The 23,028-nt window shown below is 39.9% G+C and overlaps 1 protein-coding gene across 1 annotated transcript in view; it reads left to right on the top strand.

The window, feature by feature from the left end:
- Positions 1–23,028, top strand: part of LOC127977142 (SH3 and multiple ankyrin repeat domains protein 3) — a 270,804-nt gene that overhangs the window by 67,758 nt on the left and 180,018 nt on the right. Inside the window, exon 2 of the mRNA XM_052581844.1 lies at positions 1,498–1,896. Within this exon, the coding sequence (XP_052437804.1) occupies positions 1,579–1,896 (318 nt within the window). The 5' untranslated portion in view covers positions 1,498–1,578. The remainder of the gene's footprint in view (positions 1–1,497; positions 1,897–23,028) is intronic.

Genomic DNA, 23,028 nt, shown 5'->3' with positions numbered 1-23,028 from the left:
AATACACGTAGAAAATCCTTGTCACGGCTGACACAGAATAGAGTACACAGTTTGCGTTCATTGGATATTCTTTCAAATGGCGCTATGGTGATGTGGAGAGACACAGAGGAGCCAAATTGTTGAATAAAGTCGTTATTTTTGTTTTATTCTCGTACAAAAATTATTCTTGTCACTTCACAATGTTAAGTTTGAACCACTGATGGCAGATGGACTATTCTGATGATGCTTTTCATTTTTTCTGAACTTTTACAGTGTAACTTACTTGGCAGTCTATGGGACAGATGACCCTCCCGGTTTTCATCAAAAATATATTAAATTGAGTTCTAAAATTCGTTAATTGTGTTTTACGTGTTTGGAACGACATGGGGATAAGTGATTAATGACAACATTTTCATTTTAGGGTGGAGTATCCCTTTAATGATAATGTTGTAATTCGTTTTATTGTTCATTCAGAAATGTATTTAACCAGCATTATAATCCAAGGTTAAGGTTTATAATTCATTAACATATATATATATATTTTTAATAATTTTATGTATTTCTAAAATAATAAAAAAGCAACATAAATTATTGACCCCAAACATTTATATAGACTTAGAATAAAGTAATACTTTTAGTTAGCAAGGACATATTGATGAAGTGACATTAAAGACATTCATAATTTTTTAAAGGAACGTTATATTTATCAAAGAATACTAAAAACGTATCATGGTTTTTTACAAAAATATTAAGCAGCACAACTGTTTTCAACATTGATAATTATAAGAAATATTTCAAATCCACATTAGAATGATTTCTGAAAAATCATGAGACACTGAAGACTGGAGTAATGATGCTGAAAATTCAGCTTTGCATCACACAAATAAATGATATTTTAAATTACATTAAAATAGATTATAACAAACATTTGTAATTTGTAATAATATTTCGTAATAGTACTCTTTTAATCAAATACTGCAGGCTTGATGAACTTCTTGTAGATGTACGGCATAAACATAAGCCATGCAGTATATTTTGCGATAACTCATTTGGCTCATATTTCTCAATTACAAAAACAAATAAATAAATGGACATATTATTTGAGAAGAGAGTGCAGGGACATGAAAACATGAAACTAGTGCAGCTTTGTCAAATATTGGTTACTTGCACCAGAGGTTATTTATAGAAACAAAATATGAATTTAAAAGAAAAAATAGAGCTGATGCAATAATAAATAATCAGTATGAGATCATTAGAATTATTTTGTGAAGTAATCTGATTATTTAGCATTATTTAACGCTGATGTTGTAATCTGTTGCATTGTTCATTGATGAATGTGTTAAAAATTGGCATTATAGCCTACAGGTTTGATACTTGAAAAGCTTAATCACAGCACACATCTAACCTCTCTCTCTTTCTCTCTCTCTCTCTAATCCTCTCTTGCACCTACCCTCCCCTCTCTCTCTCTCTCTCTCTCTCCCTGCACTGGTGTGTGTGTGTGTGCGCGTGTGTCAGCAGCTCCCCGTGTGTGTGTGTGTGTGTGTGTGCGCGTGTTCGTGAGGGAGGCACTATGCAGTCGGAGCTCCACACACACAGAGCATGCCTGTGAGTGCGGGCTCGGGCAAACATGAGCCTTCCCAGCCCAGAGATCGTCCACAGCAGCAGCCTGAACTCCCGTCTGAGCCCCCCTCTGCCCTCCCCCTCTCCTCTCTCCCTCTCTCACTGCCTCTCTCTCTCCCTCTTCTCATCTACTCTCGCCCTGCGCAGCCTCTTCCCCGCCACCTCTCCAGCACCAGCCGGGGGGACATCTCCCACTCTCCGCACGCCGACGTTTGCCGAGCGCCGGCCAGCCCCATGGAGGAACCCCAGGGCAACACACTGGTCGTCCGCATAGGCATCCCTGACCTGCAGCAAACGGTGAGTCCTGTCAGCGCTCCAAACTCTCTCTCTCTCTCTCTCTCTCTCTCTCTGTCTTCTTTTGCCTGTCCTGTTCTCTTCTCTTTCAAGCATGCACTTGATTGTTCTCTTTCTTTTTTTACCTGTTTTATCCTCCTCGCTCTTTTTGCTCTTGAACGTAACCCGTCTTTATTAGTGCGACTGCGGCGGACTTTGAAAACTGGGTTCTTGGAGGGAGACGGAAAATCAAAGGTAGATACAGTGGCGGGTGGGTTATTGGAGCTTTACTGTAATTCACAGGGACTTTTTTCTGCCTGTCGCGAGGCTGTCAAGACTTGTCAGTTGGGTTGCAGCGTATTGTACCGCGTCCCCAGGGCCCTCTGGAGCGACATATGGTGCTGATGGATATGAGAGCCCCGTATTGAAGTGCAGTAACTCACCTGTTCCTTTTGGACAGATACAGGTGTTACGGTTGCAGGTGACACATTTAATTTAATCATTTTATTTCAGTTTTGCACACACTGAAGCAAGGATTTGGAGGTGTGCTTGAACTTTGATTGCATATGAGCATGGCTTTCATTTCTTTTCTTTTTTTTTTTACCTGTGGTTGGTTGTGACATGTTGAGGTTGTGATTATGGTGAGAACTGGCAATTTTGATGCACGAGATGAGGGTCTGTTTCCAATTTGTCCTTGTAGTCCCGGGTGACATCTAACCATTAGCATTCCCGATACAAATATACTATACTTATGATATATATATATACACTGGCGTTTAAAAGTTTGGTGGCGGTAAGATTTTTTTATCAACTAAGTCTCTTATGGTCACCACCAAGGCTGCATTTATTTGATCAAAAAAGCAGTAAGAACAGCAATATTATGAAAGAATATTTCAATTCAAAATAAGAGTTTTCTGTTCCAATATGTTTTAAATTGCAATTTATTTAGTGTCCACACCAGCAAACAATATCGTCTGCTTATTTTAAGTGCACGATCGTCTTAATAAAGCTTGTTACAGCAGGATGGATTCTGATTGGCTGTCAATTTTTTATAATTCATCAGCTGGAGAAAAATAGTTTTGAATGTGATTACAACAATATCGTTTCTCCTTGTCTTCATCATTAATCTTTTGTGGTGTGGACTTCTTTAATATTGAGAACAATTTGTAAAACTATATCTTTATCTTCATAGTTATCGTCCTTGGTTTGAACAGGTCTTAAGCCTTTGAATTTTAGTAAATGTTGCTTGCTATAAAAAATTATTTCGTTGGAATTCACTGCTAATTTTGAATGGATGTCAAAGGAAATGTGCTAACAGAGCCATGCTAACTATCCAAACCTTGACCCTTTTGAGCTGAGCAGGGATTGTGGGATTAGCAGCAGTGTGGAGAATAATGTGAGAGCCTCAAAAATGCTTTATAGCTTTATGCAAATAATACGAAGCTGCCAGCCAATGGTTGTGAGGATCTCAAAATGTCTCAAAATTTACCAGTAGTGCTGTAACTTCTGGTTGGTTCTGTATTCTAACATATATTTAAGCCTGGTTTCAACTGCAATTTCTGAACATTAATTATAGCTCAAATACGGCTGGGTTAACAAAAGTGTCACTTGTACACAACAGCAATTACAAAAATGTTTAATGCTTTTGCTTAATGCTTAAAAATGTTTAATGCTTTTGCTTAATGCTTAAAAAAGCAATCATTGACCATGCTGAAGGTAATCAAATTTTGCTTAGCTGTGTTTTTTTTGTCAGTGTCCTCTTTTTTAGCCAGTGACCTCCATTGAAAATATGATTAGCAAATGTCCAAACAATTAAGTCCAAGTGATTCTGACACAGATGCATATGACAGTTGAATAGAAACGCCTACTAGTGGCCAGCAGCAACTGGTTAGTCATTAGTAGCTCATAGTGGAAGGGTTTATTTCTGTTGGGTTATGGATGGTCCCTGCCCATTTGTTCAGGTTCTAGTCTGTGGTTTAATTGTTTGGACTGAGATGGAGCTGATGTTGTGTTCCAAGGATATAACCAAATATTGCAGTAAGGGGGACCAAATGGAAAAGTTTAAAGGTCCCGTTCTCAGTGATCCCATGTTTCAAACTTTAGTTAGTGTGTAATGTTTTTGTTACAGTATAAGTAATATCTGTTAAATTCTAAAGCTCGAAGTCAATGCCAAGCAAGATATTTTATTTAACCGAATTTGCCTACATCGAACGGCCAGTTTGGACTACATCTCTCTAGTTCCTTCATTAATGACGTCACTAGAACAATTTTTTGACTATCCTCCGCCCACATGAATTCATAAAAAAGGGGGTGTGGTCTTGTTGTGCTATCACGAAGAAGAGGAAGAGCTACGTTTGTTTTTGTCGCCATGTCGTTGAAACGCTGTTATTTTCACCTCGGAGTCCAATCATCTTTGTTTGGGCTTCCCAGGGACGCTGTACTTGGAGATCAATGGTTACAATTTATGTTTAACTTGGTTCCCGAAAATTGTAATCCACATGTAAAACTATGTGCAGCACATTTTGCTGAGGACAGCTTCCTCAATCTCAATCAGTTTAATGCCGGATTGGCACAAAGATTATTCTTGAAAGATGGAGCAGTTCCCTCTTTGTCTGGAGAAGGCGTTGTTTATGGACCACAACCGGTAAGTATATTTTATTATTTAAGTTAAGTTGGTACGTTTAACAGTTTCTGTAACTTATGACACAAAGGGCAATGCTGTTTAGCTTTGTTATGGTAGGGCTGTGCAAAAAATCGAATGCGATTTTCATGCACATCTCGGCAGTAAAGGCGTTCTGTGATTAGAAGTACATCTCCAGCATGTGCGTTCAGATAGGGTTTGCCAGGTTTTCAAAACAACTCATGCCTACTTGCTTCTCAAAACTACTCCAAAACTAGCCCAATCACGTTTCCAGGAAGGCAATGTGCGCTAAGCTGCTCTCGAATCACAACACTGGAACCGCTGGCCCAATCAGAACTCATAACGTATTTCTGAAGGAGGGTCTTATAGAACAAGGAAGTCATCATCCCATTTTTCGGACATGAAAACAGCAATATACAGATAAGTAAATTGTGTGAAAAATACAGTTGTTGTTTTTTTACACGCGAAACATGAACACATGTTATATTGCACACTGTAAACACAATCAAAGCTTCAAAAAAGCATGGGACCTTTATGAAATGATCTGAAGAAGAACATTTTAACTGATGAATATATCTATGTGTCTGCCCCTGTTTTAGTTGATTGGTTCTCAGCCCGTTTAGTCGAATCCTTTTGGTGCATTTGATGCCTGTTAAGTGAGTAGCTGCAGTAGAATGAGTGAGCATCAGATCAATGGCTCATTCTGCCTGTCAGAAATGTGTTTCTCCTCCAATCTTTCAACCTCGCTCTCGGCTCAGTATGAGTGTGCATTGGTGACAATGCATGCATTAGTGTGGTGGACTTCTGTCTGCATGTGAGTGTGTAAGTGTGTGGTGATGTGTCAGAGCCTCATTAAAAGCAGAAAGCCATAGTGTTAACGAGCACTGTCCTTTAGCAGGGCCCAAGTATCTATGTTAATAACGAGAGGTGAATGAGAGCAGAGAGAATGTGTTAAATGCCAGATTTTCACTGGCGTATCCCACCGCCAAACGCCTTTCAAATGCTAACTCGCACCCGCTAAGTCCTGATAGTATCTTTGGGATCATTATAATCCAAATAAACCATATCAGATTGCAATCTCTATTTTCATATGCCCACATCTGCCTCCTGAGAGCACGAGGAACTCATGAAGGTCTCGCACAACATATATATGCATTTTTGAGGAGGAAGGGGTCTTTGGTGTTTTGTTAGATCAGAGGATTTCAAACTTTTTTATCTGAAGGACAACCAACTATGGTGCTCTCTTCTTATAAGAGACCCCCATCCTAAATTATAATGCATCCTTTTTTATATAATAAAGTGTGTGTAATATATAAGATTTGATAAATGTTGACCTGTTTTTATTATTATTATTATTATGCATACTTTTATTTTATTTATTGCACACTCCTTTGCTGGTCCCAGGATCCTAATTTGAAAACCGCAACTTTTTTACTGCTCAATTACAGTTTTATTGCTCTTTCATAGCTCAGGATATGGTGTCAGTTGTTTTATTTAAACATATTTCAACTTTGTCACATATGAGACAATCATTTTCAACATTTAGAGCATATCATGTTTTAAACATAAATAGTATAATATAATTATGAAGCGCTTTGGGTGTACAGTAGTACTAAAGTACTATATAAATGCCTCATTCATTCAATGTTCACAATAATACTCAGATAATTTGCTTTTGGTAGGATTTTATGAGAATTATTTGAGCTCATATTGAGATGATCTGATGTTTGGTTGTAGACTTTGCATCTTGACAAATTTGGGGACGTTTTGAAACAATGTTGAGGTCCATAGAAGAGACACGTGAGATTAATGGACACTTTTTCTCTGGAGGAAAACCTAAAGTCTCTATTTGCTCTCCAGTTTATCTCATTGCTATTTGAGAAAACATTAGATATTAGAAAGAGTTGTTATGTGTAAAATATTCATGGACATATTTCAAAATTAATTGAAACATCACAGCCAAAAGAGTCTCAATAAAGATAAATGCACACATGACAAGATTCAGAAATCTATTTCTGATGCATACACACATATATCTTGATTTACAAACTGCTTGCGGTCTGTGAACTTCACTACATTTGTGTGTGAATCCACGTGGGATCTTGTCCTGTGCGTTTGTGAATCTTGAGTGCATTTGTAAATGTTGTTTGCATTTCTGAATTGTGTGTGTATTTCTGAATTTTGTGTGCATTTCTGAATTTTGTATGCATTTGGGAATCTTCTGTGCTTTTTAAATTTTGTGTGTGCATTTGTGAATTTGGTGCGCATTTGTGTATCCTGTGTGTGTATTTATGAATTATGTGTGTGCATGTATGAATCCTATGTGTGCATATGTGAATGTAGTGTGTGCATTTATCTTTATTGAGACTCTTTTGGCTCCATGTCACTTGCCTTCAGTTGAAAATAAAAAGTGCACTTAAAAAAAAAGAAAGAAATCGTCCATTTATGATCTTTTGCAGAGCTGCCTTTGGCAGTGATTACAGCTGAGAGACTTACTCTAAGTAGGCTGTGCGTCTTCTGGATTTGCAGAACTGGATTTGGTCAGTTATTCCTGTGTCCTCCATGCAGATGCTCTGTGGATCATCTGTGAACTATAATCTTCAGGTCTCTGAACACATTTTGTGGTGTTTAAATCTCGGCTTTGACTGTGCCATTTAGAGACGTCCAGAAAAACTGCCCTTACGGCAAGAACTGGTCACTGTCGTAGTCTAAGTCTGGTGTTTTTTTTCTTCCCCCTTTTGCAGATTTCATTTGGTTCCATTCAATTAGCTCCTTCAGATCTCCCAGTTCTAGCCCATAAAAAGCTTCCTGCTCCATAAACCCGCTTGACTTCATGGTTTTAGTGATTTTTGCTAGCCAAAGAGAGAGATGTTTCTCTCAAAAGATCTAGGAAGTTTTCTGTAGTCTTCTCTAAGTCCTGGAAGTACCAGTTGGCTAAAGCTTGGTTCTGGCACAGGTTTAGTAAACAGGAGTGGCCAGGGTCCTCATTACTCCTTTTGGATGGATAACCAGTCTTTAGGGTTTTAAATGTCTTCCATTTTTTCAATGATGGTCTTCACGATGCTTTTAGAAACATTCAACATTTTAACATTGTATACTGTATGACCTCATGTTGGATGAGTGTGATCATGCATGTCCAACCAAGTGAACTATGAATGTCTTTTCTTGTGTAAGTTAAAAATGCAAGTTAAAAAGGTTTGAATTGATTCTGAAAGGTTTTATACCTGAAGAGTTGTGAAGGTTTGGTTGCACTCGCTTTGCAAATCCCTCACCTTGCATTAATGTTGCATCTGCTTACAGCTTGTCTTGCGAGCGTAGCTGGCTGTGTTCACTGCAGGCTGACTTCCAAATAACTGTGTAGATTAATAAAAAGCAGGAAATTATGTGTAGAGAAGAGCACATGTCTCTGGAGGGTTTCGGTTAAGGATTTCAAAGTGTGACAAAAGCCCTATTCCCTGACGTTAATCGCAGAGGGACACCTGTGATGTACTTACACATGGCACAGCCTACAGGGTCCTCACTGCTGGGAGAGAAATATTACGCTTTACAGTAGATTACAGGTGAAAAAGTCTGACTGTACGCGTGTGGGTGTGTGCACTCTTCATGTCAGGGAAAAGGATGACTAAGGAAACTAACCTGCTCGTATCTTGTGTGAAATTCATATAATTTCCCAAAGAGAAATGATGTTCATGTCTTCAGCTTTTCCTTTTTCACATATTGGTTTTGCTTAAAGGAAGAGCTCCCTCAAAAATGAAAATTCTGTTATCATTTTCTCACCCTCATGTCATTCCGAACCCTTATGAGTGACTTTCTTGCTTCTGGGGAACACAAAAGAAGACATATCGTGTAATATCTAGACAATTTTTTTTTTTTCAGAATGGGGACTGGGACTGTTTAGCTCCATCAAGCGATCAGAAAGCCGTACAAAAGCAGTCCGTATGACTCACGTGTCTTTGTGTGAAATTTAAGTCATTACTAGGTAGCTTTAAGTAGTTCTCAAATCTCATGCATCAAGATTCGTTGTGCTAGATTTGACATTAATATTGCCTGACATTAGAGACGTCGAACTGCTTTGCACGCTGAGGGGATTTTCAGTAAATAATGACTTATATTTTGGTCTGTTCCTTTAACAAACATGAATTCTGATGATTTGGAATATATTGCAGCACTTGTGATTTTTCATCATGTTTCTAGCTTTTACAATCGACATTATGAAAAAGTACACTCTTGACATTCTGCAATATATCTCCAATTGTGTTCCACGGAAGAAATGAAATCATACAGGTTTGGAACGACGTGCGGGTGAGTAAATGATGACAGAATTTTCATTTCAGGTGAACTATCCCTTTATTGGTTTCATATTGACTGCCAGTCCCACCCACAGAGATGTCTGGTGTGAGGTAGTTCATTCAGATTACCCAGCTGAGCTGTGCTGCTCAAATACATGCAATTTGCCTTTAAAGCTAAACTTGATCCTGTGTCTCTGCTTCAACAGCAGCTCTCAAACACTGGCTGACAAAGGAGCCAATTACCGATGTCAGATTCAGAGATCTGTAGAATGTATTCAGGAACATCTGCATGTATTTTTCCATACTGTATAATGAAAGATGTTTGGTGGCTTCATCACCTGAGTAGTCAAAGTAACTTGTGCACTATATAATATTTAGGAGGCATATTGTATAGAAGCTTTGTATGAAGAGTAGTTGTTGTTTGGCAAGCATGAGTAATATTAAAGCAATTTTCAGCAAATATCATCTTAAATTTTGGTCTTTTTCCTCACATAATCATCTATCATCTGACTTTAGAATACTTGGAATAAAGTGCAAAGTCGTATGGACCATGTCAGAAGAGTTTGAGCCCTTGAAAGGAATGACCTGTGAGCTGTCATAGCTCATTGCTTTCAAGGGCTCAAACTTGAGCTTTAACCGCTATGCCACATTATTTCTGAGTACAGAAATAAGTAGTCTGTGGAATTTGAAGATGTTTAATCCATGCAATCTTTATCAATTTTTATTTTGGTGGGTGTCTCGGATGCCTTACATCAAACGCTACACAAAGTATTCATTCCATGACTTGTTCATTTGTGGTCATGATTTACTGGTTTGCTCCCTCTATTTAGTAAAATTGAGGCCATGCTCTACTGATACGTTCCTTAGATTTAGTAAATCATTGCCACATTGTACTAATTCGTTCCCTCATTTTAATTGCAAAACAAAAATTTGGAAATTAATTCGTAAACTGGCCACAAGTGTATATGTAGTGGGAACATTCTTTCTTCGAGGTCAAGATCAATAAATATTTATTCATTTCTGCACGTCATTTGTGGGGCACCGTATTTTTGTGATTTTTTTTATATATATATATTAGTGCTGTCAAAATTTGCGCGTTAACGCATTCGATTAATTTGAAATATTTAACGCGTTAAAAAAAAATAACGCAATTAACGCGGTTGCAGTTTTTTTTTATTTCCAGTTGTGGCCTATGTGTGTTCAACGTGCAAAGAAATATGGATAAGACCAAGGAAGGACTTTTAGACGGAAAGTTTCAGTATAAAACTCTGCCGGATTACTCTTCAGTCTGCCACAAGAAACATTACTCTTCATTCAGTCTGCCACAAGAAACAGCAACATTAAAATCGTCTCAGGTTACGAATGTAACCATGGTTCCCTGAGAGGGAACGAGACACTGCGTCCTCTGAAGGGACACTATGGGGAACACCTCGTCGTGACCCGTGTCTGAAGCATACTTTGAAAAACGCCAATGTGTTGGCCGGCGACAGCCTCTGACGTCGCTACCGGCGCGACTATAAATACGCGCCCGTAGGACCCGTCACTTATCTTCTTCGTGAAGCTTGCGTCCGAAGCATGGCAGGGAGCTAGAGGACGCAGTGTCTCGTTCCCTCTCAGGGAACCATGGTTACATTCGTAACCTGAGACGTTCCCTGTCAAGGGAACTTCGAACTGCGTCCTCTGAAGGGACACTATGGGGAACAGTATACCCACGCCGCCATGCTGAGGGGAGTGCAGGCCAGAATCATGGCAAACACTAAGTACCAACTCTACCATTTCACCGGGAGTCGCCCCTGGGACGGTTCGACGGCTGTCCATGACATTATCCCTTATGGCCAAAGGCCTAAGCTACATACCCAACTTACCTGAAGGGCCTCGGCCCGGGGTAGAGCTGAAGGCTTGGAATCACGAAAGATTCCTTTAAAGGGATACGGCTAAGAACTTAGCACTGTTTATTACCAAGTCTTGCCTGTCACAAAGGAGGGGCTCTCGTGGCACTCTGATAAGAGCAGCTCGTAGATGGAATGGCCCGGGAGCAGAGCAATTGGAGGACGGAACATACAGATGAAGCCTCGGCCACGCCTGTACCATGGCGTCCAGCCCCAATGGAGCTGGATGAGTCAGAGGAAGCCAGAGGGGATAGTGCGACGCTCTCTTGAGCCGCAAAACCGATCCACCCAGGTCTGGCCAATCTCTCTAACTCTACTTCAACACCTTGGTGCGAAGGCGCCATTCCCCGAGCCTCAGCCCCTGCCTCAGCAGGATGTCTGCTCTCACAGTGCGTCTCAAAACAGTATGTAGTACTGGAGCGCTCTGATGAAAAAAACGAGAATTCAGTCTCCCATGAGAGGAGGACTCCGAGCTCCGAGCAGCATGCTCATAGGCGACCCTTTTAGAAAAGGGGAGCGCTGCTAAACTACCGCGAGAATTGCCCACACAGCCCCCCATGTTAAGGGGCGGTGCTTGAGGTGTATAACAAATACACACTGGTTGGATGAAGCCCAAGGAACCCCGGGGCTAATCATCTTAAGAAAGGGAACGAAGCGGAGCGCGTAACCCTTACCGTACAGGATTTTAGAAAGTGCGCAGAGCCTTGCGTGCACACTTACCACTTACGTGGATTTGAGACAGTGCGCAAAGTGTTCACGTGCACACTGACCACCATGTGGTTTTGAGAAAGTACACAGGCTTAGCGTGTGTACAGAAAAAAGTTACCTGACAACCACTGTATGTGGGAGCTCACCTTCAGAGAGACCTGTGAAGCCTACTATCTGATAACCACAATATGTGGGAGTTCACCAACAGAGAGGCCTAGAGAGGCCTACTACCGGTTACCTGATAACCACCTCAGTGGAAGTTAATATGGAACTCGACTCCAGGGAGGCCTGGTGAGGCCTACTACCTGACAACCACAATCCGTGGGAGCTTGTTTTTTTTTTTTTTTTTTTTTTTTTTAGTGGAAACGCACAGCATGTGGGAGCTAAATCTCCAGGGAGGCCTGGTGAGGCCTACTACCTGACAACCACAGTATGTGGGAGCTCACCATCAGAGAGGCCTGGTGAAGCCTACTATCTGAAAAGACCACAATATGCGGGAGTCCACACAGCCCCTCATGTTGAGGGAAGCGATGCTTGGGGTGTATAACAAATACACACTGGTTGAATGAAGCCCAAGAGACCTCGGGGCTAATCATCTTAAGAAAGGGAACGAAGCAGGGCGCGTAACCCTTACCGTATAGGATTTTAGAAAGTGCGCAGAGCCTTGCGTGCACACTTACCACTTACGTGGATTTGAGACAGTGCGCAAAGTGTTCACGTGCACACTGACCACCATGTGGTTTTGAGACAGTACACAGGCTTAGCGTGTGTACAGAAAGGTTCCTAAGCATCGCAGAGGCGCTGGATCGCACGGGAGAGGCGAGCTCCAACCCTCAAGCGAGGGGAGCATCACCTGAGGCAGTACATACAGAAGGACTCCGTAACTACCACCTCCCCGGATGCGCCAAGCGGCCAGGCGGCCCCTCAGGGTGACCTGGCCGGATACCATGATATTCCCTGCAGTGCTATGCCAGTTCTGACGATCAGCCAGGCTCCTCGGGAGGGGTGTGGGACGAGCAACCGCAGAGCGCTTGCTTCCCGCACGTGGAACTCGCTCCGCGGTGGGTGTCGCGCCCTGGGGGGGCGAACCCACGCGGCACGGCCGCCTGCCGAAAGCGTGTGATCGTGGCCAGAGCACAAGGCTGGAACTGAGCACTGTAAAAGGAAACTCACAGAGTCTGTTAGAAGACATAACCACCAGCAACATAACACCCATAAGCAGAAAGGGTTACATACTCACCCACCCTCCTGTACTGGAGTCCCGCTTTACGGGGCGTCCCCTTTTGGTCCGGACCGTCAGTAAGGAGGTCACTATGAAAATAGGACCAACCAAAAACATAATAGGTCCAGGATAGGAGACTGTTATGTGAGAAACTTTCCACCTAACCACGATCAGGTGGAGCGCTGGTGGCTACAGGGGAATTAGGCAGGGGAGAAATGAAACAGAATTTAAAAACATCCAAAAGGAAGTGACAAACTCCTAGGTATCGCTCTGATCCAGACGAGAACGCTGCCCCGTCTGAATCACATCCTTCAGACCCTGCTTACCTCTTCGTGACCCGCGATTCCTCTTGCCCCTGCCCTCAGGCGGGGGAGGAGCACGAGCCGCGACACTAGCCTTCTGCGCCCGTCTTCGATCCTCAGATCGAGATGGGCCAGGACCCCTTTGTTGTTCGGGCTCTGCTACTGCGTATGATTTACCATTTAAGCGGGATGTATCCTGGAAGGGCTTAGATGGCAAAGAGGGAGATTTTAGAGAGGATGTTCCCCCACTGAGAGATAGCAAGCCAGCATCTCTTCTACAGGGGGCATCCTCTCATAGCCGTCCTCGTGCATGCCATCGATATCAGCATAACTCGTATGCTGAAACCGATGGATGCAAGAGAAAACGGCCTCTTCCATTTCTTTTCAACTTCTGCATGTAAGTCAGGCAAGAATGGAAGGCTCACCTGGGCTGCGGGCTATGGTCAGAAAAATAACACTCATCGAGTCTACCTCGCGACATTACCTTTCTGGCACACTTCCATGGCAAGTTTATTTATTTTTATTTTATTTAAAAAATATATATTTTATTTATTTATTTATTTATTTATTTTTTTGCCGCGGCGCGATCCATAACCTCTAACAGCTCCCCTTACGCAGAGCAGGAGAAATGAGCGGCTCAGCCTCAGCTTCTTCACCACTCTCAAATATCTCCTGCTCTTTCTGGTTAGAACCCAGCAGAGCACTAACTTCAGTGTCAGAAAGGGTTAATGACAACGCATCTTCCTCTCGAAGTTCGCTCTCGTTTGCCGCCGGAGAGTGTGAGAGGAAAGTCCCTCTCTAAACTCCTCAGCGAGATCCACCTGCGATCCCCACGAGCTCATTCTCCTCCGTGCCTCGGCAACGGCGGGTCCTGAGCCGCGAGATCCAGATGACAAACGAGAGCGGAGCTTTTCCACAGAAAAACGCTCGCAGTGCGCGCAGATTGCCCCCTCAAGGACATCGCGCGCGTGCTCTTTGCCCAAACAAGAGACGCAAAGACTGTGTGTGTCATCAGGTGTCAAATAACGCTGACATGGATGCACACACTGTTTAAACGCCTTGCTAGTGGATGCCATGATAACCATAATAGATCGCTCTTACCATTCTGGTCGTTTCTCAGATGCACGCTTCAAACAAAACAGTCAATGAAGACGAAGAAGATAAGTGACGGGTCCTACGGGCGCGTATTTATAGTCGCGCCGGTAGCGACGTCAGAGGCTGTCGCCGGCCAACACATTGGCGTTTTTCAAAGTATGCTTCAGACACGGGTCACGACGAGGTGTTCCCCATAGTGTCCCTTCAGAGGACGCAGTTCGAAGTTCCCTTGACAGGGAACATGACCTTTCTGTAACGCTAACGTTAATAAGCTTAAACGAAAATAACGAAATAATTGTGTAGCGGAGTATTTTTTGTACACAGTGCCGCGAACTGTCAATCTCTCCTGTACGCGCGCATCACTGTCCTCCCCGCAGCTGCAGCAACTTGCGCTCTCTCTCTCTTCATCAAGCTTTAAAACAAAAAGGGGACAAAAAGATCATATTGTCTTTGTGCATAGGCTATAGATTAATTAGATAAATGAATATCTAAATTTGTGCCTTGCCGTCTACAGTATTTTTTTTAGAACTTAGAAAATAGATGCTGCAGCCAATGAGCAGCCAGCGGGGGCTGCAGGACGACTCAATCTCCGCAGACAGTTTTTAATTTTTATCAGACAATAAATACTCAAGATTTTGCTTTAGTATAACTCACAACGAGTTTCACACACCTTCTCCGGCCACGTTGAGTTGTTGACACTTAACAGTGTGAAAAGCGACACATGCGCTATTCACTTGTATAACTTAAGGGTGAATGGGTAATGTAGTTTCTGCTCTGGGTGGGATGAATTAGGAAGCTTGCAATGTGAAGGGCGCTCTGAAAATCGGCAGTGCAGGTAAAAGATTAAAACCTCTATTAAAACAGATGTCCAAATGAGCATACCGGTACGCTACAAGCACGTTCTGGGCGCACGGAGAGGTGGCGGTACGCTCAAGAGCTATATTTGGAAGTGGCGGTACTGGTGCGTACCGGCCCACTTAAAGCACTGGCAATGACTATACTTTGGAATTTTTTTGCAGTCCACTTAGAATTCAACATGGAAATCATTTTTGTTTTTTATTGGCATTGATTGTTTTGAAATTCAAATGGTACTTACATGCCTGTGTTTTTATTTCTGTAATAAATATGGCTTTCAAGCCAACAGTTAATTTGGAGGATATTGATGGTTTATTGCAGGTATGTTGTTTACATGAGAAAATCTGTGTTACAAGTTAAACAAAAATTCCAATAAACAATCATATTTTGAATTTAAATAGTTTCTTTGTCTTGAGTTTACATTAATTATTTACATTTTACATTTACATATCCAAAAAGTTTCAGTCTTTTAATTGCGATTAATCGCGATTAATCGCGATTAATTAAAAAAATTTTTGCGATTAATTAGTTAATTTTTTTTTAATCGATTGACAGCACTAATATATATATATATACACAGACTGTTTAATGAAAGCTACTCGTATTGTATTTTAAACCAATTATGTGTCAATTCTAGCAGTGTCCCGTGCAGTTTGGTGATTGTACTTGTTCGTGATGCTCTAGTAATCAGGCTCTTGGTCCCAGATCTCCTGTTGACAGATGGCATGTGTGGCTCAGTACGGACGCAGAGCACAGTGACAGCTGTAATACACACCTTACAGTCCACCTGGCCTTCCTCTGCGGATGTCTAATGAGTGTTTAAAACATGGAGTAGCATTCTCAGCACATTTAACTTCCATAATTGTGAGTTTTGAGTTTTCAGTGGGAAATAATGTAGTGAGGTGCATGATTAATTGCAATAAAACTGAAATTGCTTTATGGCTTTGTAACGATCAGCCTAACAGGGTTACAGCTGAGTGCGATTCTCAAATCTGAAAGACTGTGATTTAATTAAATAAATATATGCATGTGTTTGAGAGCAAAGTACAGCATGGAGTTCTATTACATGTGAGCAGCTAATGATCCAGCGTTTTCAGTTTCTCCATTGGTGGTAAATTCTGCTGCACAAAAACACATCCCTGCATCTGTTCTGAGTTTGGGTTTGGGTCACTTATGATGTGCATTTAGGAACATGCGCCGAACACCTTCCCAGAAGAAGTGCTTATAACTTTAAACAACTTCCTTCCATTTTCTGCCAAGCTCAATGGTTTAAATATTACAAATATAAATATTAGTATTGCCGTTGCAATTTATGGTTGTACTGTGAAATTAAATAATTTATATTATGATATTATTTTTGTTAAATACACTTTTATTTTTATTTTACCATGAAATGTTACAAAAGTAATATTTCTTATTTTGTTAATATTTTTATTTAGTAACAGTAATTATTCATTATTATTATTATTATTATTATTATTATTATTATTATTATTATCATATTAAAACAATATGCATCCCTACAAAGAAGCACAGCAAATCTAGAGCTTTTTTCTTTACTTAAATCGCAATTTAAATTAATCTAAATAAGATTTTCTCCAAAGTCTTGCCGGCTTTGGCTGGCATCGGCATTGGTTTTAATTACACGGTGAATTTTCAGCTATGATATTTTTACATTCATATCATTTACAGGAATTTTTTTTTATTTTGATCAAACGTTGCTCAAACATTTATTTTCTTTCTCTTTCTCTTCTGGACATTAATTAAGAAAGATTGATTTTGTTTCATTAGGCTTTACTGTCTTACTGTGAATAGCAGCATAGTTTAAACAAAACCTCCTGGTGCCAGGTATATGGAGTCAGTCTTGATGTTGTCTTCCAGAACGATATGTGATGTTACTGAGGCGAGACGGCATCATCCGAGCTTGAGACAGAATGATGGGTCTGAGACAGCAGAATCTCTGGAAGACTGTTGGCTGACTGCAGCTGTCCGATCTAATGCTCGTCTTGGACTCACGGCTCGGGATCTGATTATTTTTTGGTTAGCATTATTACACCTGCTGCTTAATAAATGCCATTAATTGAGAGCATCTTTTGTTTGGACCTCAGCAGAAGAGATTTGCCATTCACCTCAGCTACAGCAAGCTGTCTAAACTACATAAAGAGCCTGCTTTCTCCGTCTCGTTCTCATTCATTTTTCTGTCACTCTATACTTAAATAGAGGTAATGGATGCATTTTTAACACCACAGCATGCTTGCAACAGTAATGCATGCTCATAAATATGCTTTTAGCTCACAGTGTTCAATGGTGTCACTTCACGAGGATCGTCTTTTTTTTCACACTCTCTGTTTGATCATTTAGCTTCCCTTTCTTATGCTGTCATCACTACATCGAAACATCCTAGTCTCCTGCGTTCTCTCTGTCTGTGTTTTAAGAAGGCATCTTGCCCCCTCTTCTGGCACACACGTTCGCTCAGCACGCCGATGCCATCCATCACGACCGAGGTTTCGATTGTGAAGGCGTCTCACGTTCTTTCAATGCTATTTTTAGCTCATTCAAACCCAACCTGCACTAGCATGTCTGCCGCGGACACTCCCAGACCGTCTGGACATGGCACAGACTCACATGCACACAAATGAGAGCTGGGTTTGAGAACTGAACGTCTGGAGCTTGTTATTCAGGTGTGTCCTGCATTCATCTGAGCAGGTGAAGGGAGCCGCCCCCGGTGGACTCTGGGATTGATGTGCATGTGGCACTGAGAGCAGACCTCGACTGAGATCTACGCTGCTTCGGGCATTTGCACTTTCACTGTTTTTTAAGCAGAGTAAAGCTTTCTTTTCCCTCTAAAGCTGTGAAAGCAGGAACAATCTGAAAAGAATCGATCTGATATATACTGTATATATATATATATATGTGTGTGTGTGTGTGTGTGTGTGTGTGTGTGTGTGTGTGATATTTTTCAAAAATATCTTCCTGCCTGACCCCAAACTTTTGAATAGGAGTGTGTGTGTGTATACACACACACACACACACACATACACACACACACAAACACTACTATTCAAACGTTTGGGGTCAGGCAGGAAGATATTTTGGAAAAATATCACAAGAATGTTCACAAAGGCTGCATCATTTATTTAATCAAAATGACAGTTAAAAAAGTAATATTGTGAATTATTATTATTACAATTTAAATGAACTCTACTTTTATTCAACAATGCACATTTAACCGTGCATTAAATACATTTGTAATTTTACAGATTTAAAATATTTAAATACTGTTAATACTTTTCATCAAAATACTTTTGATCAAAGCCATTTCCACGGAATATCACAACTGATTCCAACCGTGATAATAAGAAGAACTGATTCTGGAGCAATAAATCAGCATATTAGAATGATTCCTGAAGGATCGTGCGACACTGAAGACTGCAGTAATGATGCTGAAGATATCTTAATTCATCTTAAAATATATTTACAGGGAAAAAAAGGTAATAATGTTTCAAAATATTACTGTTTTTAGCAGCCTCGTTGAGCAAAAAAAAAAACAGAGTTCTTTCAAAAAGATTTAAAAAACCAAACTCATCCTAACTTTTGAACGACTTGTTCTCAGTTAAGCAAGTACATGTATATGAGAGAGAGCGAGAGAGAGAAAAGAGGATTTCCTCAGCTTTACTACAGCACGGTACAGTCTCTTCCCTGCGGCAGTGCTTCTCCAGACGGCATCCTTTATCCAATTATTAATTATCTTCTTCATTCATTGATTCTTAAACTCCAGCCTGTGGCACAACGCACACACCTGTAGGATCTGGTGCAGAGAGGTAATGATTGGATATGAGGAGGTCAACACACGAGAAATGACTGAATTTAGGACGGCAAACCTGTAAGCATCAGAGACTCCTGACAACTTATGTTAGAGCTTGACCCTGCTGAAAAAAAACAAAAAACAATAATGGTTTCCACTACAAATATCATTGCAAACATTACAAACCTTTGCGACATGACATACAGCCAAGTATGGTGACCCATACTCAGAATCTCTGCTCTGCATTTGACCCATCCAAAGTGCACACACACAGCAGTGAACACACACACACACTGTGAACACACACCTGGAGCAGTGGGCAGCCATTTATGCTGCGGGGGGTTCGGTGCCTTGCTCAAGGGCACCTCAGTCGTGGTATTGTCAGCCCGAGACTCAAACCAACAACCTTAGATTGAGGAGTCAAACTTTATAACCACTAGGCCATGACTTATTTTCAAATTGAAATTGTGTATAATGCATAATAGTGACAGTAAAATATGTAGTTTAGGTATGGGAGTGACGTATGCTGAGTTTTGATATTTCGGTATGGTTATTGGGCTTGTTTGGGGTTATTTTTGATTGGGCAGGTATTGTTGCACAGACCTGGCAACCCTATCCAGTAGTGTTTTTAGGTCATATTCCATCAGAATGTAGAGGGGTAAGGCAACAATTTAGCTGTAGAGACCTACAGGGACCATTACAGTTTCCATTAAAACCAATACAATTCCCATTATAACCATTCTAAATTCTATAAGGGTTACTATTGTTTACCTTCTGGTAGAAATTATTATCATTATTTTGCTGATTTTTTGATAAAACAATAAGATTGCAAGTGGCAATTAGTTTGTTCTGAGAACATTTGAATATTAAACTTATAATGTTTAATACAAATTACAGGGCTGTCTTAGAAATGTACCTCACTTATGGTTATTATACACAGGGCTTCTCTTTTAAACACGGTTACTGTATTTATTTGTTTCTTATGGTTTTCTGTTTCTCTCTGCAGTGTTCTGCTATTTTTCTGGCCATATCTCTCGTTTCTCTATTAGAGTGGCTGTGTTTGTGGATTCGGGGTGTTCTCACTGTTGAAGTGCCAAAGGGAGCTTCAGTGCCCTGGGCAATTTACATCCCAACACAGACTTTTCTTCTGAGTTGATATAAGTGATTGTGAGCGATTGTTCTCTCACATCTCTGCAGTATGAGAAAGGTCCTGAGGGAATGTGTTAGTCTGGCTTTTGTCCATCTAAAATGGTTAGTGTTTGTTTGTAACCCACCAGAGTGCTGTATGTATTCATTTCTTGTCTAATGTGATCGGGTTTATGTCACTAATGGAAAAAGTTCTGTGGTAATACTGTGCTATTCTTTATTTACATTTTGGCCTACACTACTGTTCCAAAGTTTGGCATTGGTATTGGTATTGATTTTTTTAATGGTTTTAATGCATTTATTTGATAAAAATGGTGAAACAGGAAATTTTGTAAAATATTATTGCAATTTAAAATAACTAATTTCCATTTTCATATATTTAAAAATAGAATGTATTACTGTGATGCAAAGCAGAATTTTCTTCATCTTTACAATGCTTCAGAAATCTTTCTAATATGCTGATTTGCTACTCAAGAAAAAAAAAAAATTATTATCAGTGTTGCTTGATAGTTGATGTTAGCTGGCCATTTTTTAGTTGCCTAAAGATATTTGGGGCAATTTTAGTTTTTTAAGATGAACCTCAAAAGACTGTACCATGAAAATTGCCAATTAAATTGTGAATGTCTTACATTTTCGGCATCATTTCCCTGTAAGAGCATCATATGTGGATATGTTTTTATGTGTGTATATGTTTTGTGAGTCTATTGCTACAGTCATCCAGCAGATGAAAGGAGAAGTGCAGCAGTCCTCTCATTTGTACAGCAGATAGAGCTGTAATTTCCTGCTTTCTATAGAGTGTCTGTGAGGGGAGAAAACTTAGGCTCTCAACCAAACTGAGATGAATGTATATGTGTGCATAGGGTATATCTCGCCACTCTTGTCTCTTATGGAGTAATTGGTGGTCTTTATCAAGACAACTGTACATCTAGCTGTTGTCTGAAAGCCAAACTTCTACATTTATGAACAGATTTTGAGAAATTTTGCATTACATCACTTGCTCTCCATTGGATCCTCTGCAGTGAATGGGTGCCGTCAGAACGAGAGTCCAAATAGCTGATCAAAACATCAAAATAATCCAGATGCAAGTCAACTATAAATTGTATGTTTGTAATAAATCATCAATAAGAGATTATTTAATTTCAGATTGTTGCTTTTGGCTGAAATCCAAGTCCTCTATCTATAATATTGCTTTCTCCAGTGAAAATGTCTTCTCATCTGAATCAGGAGAAAGTTATGCACAGATCAAGCGTCATTTAGAAACAAAAACAACCCAAAACAGTTATAAACAAACATGTAGGTGGATTTTGTTGTGAGAGGAGAACAGGGCGTGGATTTTTTCATTGGAGGATGTGTTGTTGGGGAATATGGACCTATATTTTGGCAAAAAGTTAAAACGTATTGATGGTTTTGTTTCTAACAAACACACAGCTTTTCTCATCTTAAGATGTTAACTGATGGACTGAAGTCATGTGGATTATTGTGATGTTTTTATCAGCTGTTTGGACTCTCATTCTGACGGCACCCATTCACTGCAGAGGATCCATTGGTGAGCAAGTGACGTAATGTAAAATTTCTCCAAATCTGTTCAGAAACAAGCTCCTCTATATCTTTGATGGCCTGAGGGTGAGTATATTTTGGATGAACTGTTCCTTTAAAGAAAAAAATACCATGATTATGATCCATGTCCCAAAAATGGTTTGTTGCTTTTTTTACCTTGATGTATGGTTTTGTAGTCATCAAAATCTCATGAATCTGCTACTCAAAGTCTTTGGGTTCACCTTAACATCTCACTCTCAAGACTTTTGCCTTCAGCTCAAGTCATTTTCAGTGTTGACTTTGAGTTAAAGATGACAGCCGTCATATAAGATGTTAGCACAGTAATTTACACCCTGACACACATGGGAACAGGTGTGTGTCAGAGAGAAGATCTTGACTGACGGTAGTGTTGAAGTTAGCTGATGGATGCTCTTAAGCTTGTCCTTAAAGAGTGGAGAGACTTTAATTGCATCTGAAACGAAGACTGCTCTTTCTTCACATGTCCATCACCTTTCCTTTCCACTTCTCTTCCCCAGACGCTTTACCTGCCTCATCTCTTTCCTTTAGAAAAACAGCAACTGGTACAAGACTGGGCTAAATCCAAGACTGGATTAAAATATATTTTAGATCCTGTATTATGGATGAATTTATTATTGAGTTAAATTATAAAAACTGAATTCTTTTTTTAATAATAGTCTTAATATAAAAATCTTTTTAAATGTAAGCTTTTTCCTTTATTTTTATTTTTGTGTGCATAAGGTAGTCAAGCCATTAGATAAGACCCTTGCTAACATCAGACTGGAGTCTGTTGGAGTCAGCTGTGAGTGTTTCTCATCTGTGTGGCATGCATGAGTGAGCGTTAATGTAGTTGTCACTCATGAGGACCATTTTAAATCATTCACTTACAGTATGAGGCTTCATTTCAGTTAGCTATTTAGAAAATAGCAGCCAGTATAAACTGTTGCTAGTGAAGCAGCTCACTAGGGTTTGCTCATTATATATATCCCAATGTATTAGATTCAAAAAATCTACCAGAACAACTATTTTATATGCTGAACATTTGTCACTAACTAAACTGAACTCCTCAGATGCTCTTGCTTCATTTGGATCAAGATGTCCTTGTGGAAATTCATGATGATCAGATATTGTGCTTTCATTTTTTTTTTTTTTTTTACTCAAAATGACTTTTTTTCTGATTTAAAAGAAATCTCCAATGCTCATATCACAGGAATAAATAACATTTTAAAACATATTAAAATGGAAATAATTTCTTTTAGACTATTATTTCACAATATTGCTGTTTTACTGTATTTGTGATCAATCAAATGCAGCCTTTTTTATCGTAATAATTCCAAACTTTTAGTGTATGTTAATCTAGAAAAATGTACAGTTTTGTCTTTAAGAAAATAAATAATTTAATTAATAATTCTTCAAGTACAAGCTTTATAGTATATTTTGAATGATATTTTGAACAAAATGCTGACCAGTAAGCCTCTCCTTCAGCCCTATAGCGCTGGTGTGATTTCTGTAAGCAGGTCAAGAACAGTTCAAGTATGAGTGATTCAGTTCAGATTGTGGGTCACACTGTACACATCTGACACACAAAAGGTAGGACTTTTTTTTTTTGGACATTTAATTAATTTAAAGACTTGATTTGAGTTGAGTTAA

The sequence above is a fragment of the Carassius gibelio genome, chromosome B18 (genome assembly GCF_023724105.1).
Source record: "Carassius gibelio isolate Cgi1373 ecotype wild population from Czech Republic chromosome B18, carGib1.2-hapl.c, whole genome shotgun sequence".
NCBI classification, from domain to species: Eukaryota; Metazoa; Chordata; class Actinopteri; order Cypriniformes; family Cyprinidae; genus Carassius; species Carassius gibelio.
This window is presented reverse-complemented; position numbering and strand designations above follow the sequence as displayed.